This window comes from Lycium ferocissimum, chromosome 11 (genome assembly GCF_029784015.1).
Source record: "Lycium ferocissimum isolate CSIRO_LF1 chromosome 11, AGI_CSIRO_Lferr_CH_V1, whole genome shotgun sequence".
NCBI lineage: Eukaryota > Viridiplantae > Streptophyta > Magnoliopsida > Solanales > Solanaceae > Lycium > Lycium ferocissimum.
The window spans coordinates 44,588,784-44,590,804 of record NC_081352.1 but is presented as its reverse complement, the minus strand read 5'-3'; the positions used below and the strand labels follow the sequence as shown (position 1 = coordinate 44,590,804).

Sequence of the window (2,021 nt, the reverse complement as noted above, 5' to 3'; positions counted from 1 at the left end):
TAGGATAATTTTTTTGAAACAGAGAGAATATATAAATAATTTTAATCTTATATATACGGTATATAATTTTTCGTGAAAGGAGGTTCGAATTAATCCCCATCCAACCACTTCGCTTCGCCCATGATTCAACGCATCATACGCAGATATGATTATTGATTATGAACCGGCTCATATTTTGATCAGCCATTAAACGAATTTTCACAGCTTTGAACCCTATTAACATTAGACGCACACTGTACAAATTGCCCACTTCTCTAAACACAGATGTAAAAATAAGCAAAAACTAGAAAAATGAAATGAATCCTGAAAGAAAAAAATTAAAAAAAACAGAAATTACAAAAAAGTATTTGTATATTTGGGGCAAGAAATCAAATTAGCAATTCTTGTTTCCAGCTTTGCTATTACATTTTTCCTTCCAAATTTGAACATGAAACAACACAAATTCAAGATCCCCAAGAAAGAAAAATCAAAGTACAGAATGAGACAGCAATTGATTTCCCTAATTATTGGACACAAATCACCTAGCTGAATTAGTCTTGAATTCTTGTTCAAGAGCAATTTCAAGCAAATCTTCAGATTCTTCCATCAATTCAGGACTCAATCTAAACATAAGTACACAAAATTCCATTTGATCAAGTGCACCATCACCATTCAAATCACCTTCTTTTAACATACTCATCAACTCATCATCTCTCAAATTTTGTAAACCAAGAAGTGCTGAATTTTTCTTCAAGCTCTCAAAAGTAATAACCCCTCTTTCCTTATCCATCAATAGCTTAAAACCATTACAAAGCTCCCTTATTAAACCATCCCCACCTAGCTTATTTGCCATCATGGGTAACATATCTTGAAAATCATTGGTTTTTGTACCTGCCATTATTTTCTTGAAAAATAAAAGAACCTCTTTTTTCTTTTGCTCTTTTTGTTTGATTGATGATTCTTGAAGTGGGGAACAATATGTTGATCTTCTTTAATATATATAAAGGGGGGAGATAAAGGGGTTAATTCTAGGAAAGAGGAATTTTTTTTTTCGTTTTATTTTTTATTTATGGATGACAACCAAATCACAGAGATTTTAATAGCTGGTCGGCTTAGGTTCTTGCAGAATGCAATTGCCTCTCTGTTTCTCAGAAGAAGCCTGTCAGCCTGTCACTTTCTAAAGGGCAATTACAGTCATTTCACAGATGGATCATTTTAATTATTTTATTATTAGTACATTGTCCCCTTTGACCTTCTCCATTCTGCTAGGAGAAATTTTTGAGAGATTTTTTTTTTCTTTTTTAAATGATACTGTTTCCGTTTCTATTTATGTGATATAGTTTGATTAGACATAAAGTTTAAAAAAAAAAAAAAAAATTGTGGTTTAAAAATAAGTCATAGATATTTATGTGCCTGTAAATTATTTCATTAAGGGTAAAAGGAAAAGTTTAAAGTTAAATTATTTCTAAATATAGAAATATATTATTACTTTTTTCAAATTTAAAAAAAATGTATCGCATAAATTGAGACAGGAGATTTTTTTTTTTTTTTTTTTTGGGTATTCAAAATTGAGAAGCCAATTGGTTTGCTTTTGATATTGTTGTCCTGGTAGGCAGGGAATTGTTTAAATTGCTAGGTGGAGTCACATGATTGGGATGATTATTGTTGGGTTGTGAGGGGACTTGTAAATTGTGGTGGAAACTTGGAAGCTGGAAAAGGATCTCTAGGAAAGCTCTGCCAAACTTACCTAAAATAATTTCCTTCTTTCCTTCATTCATGCATATCACATGGTAGTATATTATAACTAATCAAATAATATGTTGTCAAATTTAGATTCAAAATAGTACTCCTCCATCCCATTTTATAGAACGTTATTTGATTTGACTGGATTTAAAGCTTAGGATGTTAAATTGACACGCACACTCATATAGTAGTAATATTTATAGTAGTAGAAGAAAATATTATACTTATTAAGGATATGGAAATTTAGTTGATAGAGATGACGTCACACTAAACATAAAATTTGAAAGTCGTGAAATTGT

General features: G+C 30.7%; 1 protein-coding gene across 1 annotated transcript; it reads right to left on the bottom strand.

Annotated features, from left to right (window-relative positions):
- Positions 1–284: 284 nt before the first annotated feature.
- LOC132037011 (calcium-binding protein KRP1-like) lies at positions 285–1,040 on the bottom strand. The gene has a single exon (XM_059427443.1). The coding sequence runs from the start codon at positions 875–877 to the stop codon at positions 518–520; it is 360 nt and encodes a 119-aa protein (XP_059283426.1). The 5' UTR covers positions 878–1,040; the 3' UTR covers positions 285–517.
- Between the last annotated feature and the right edge of the window lie 981 nt (positions 1,041–2,021).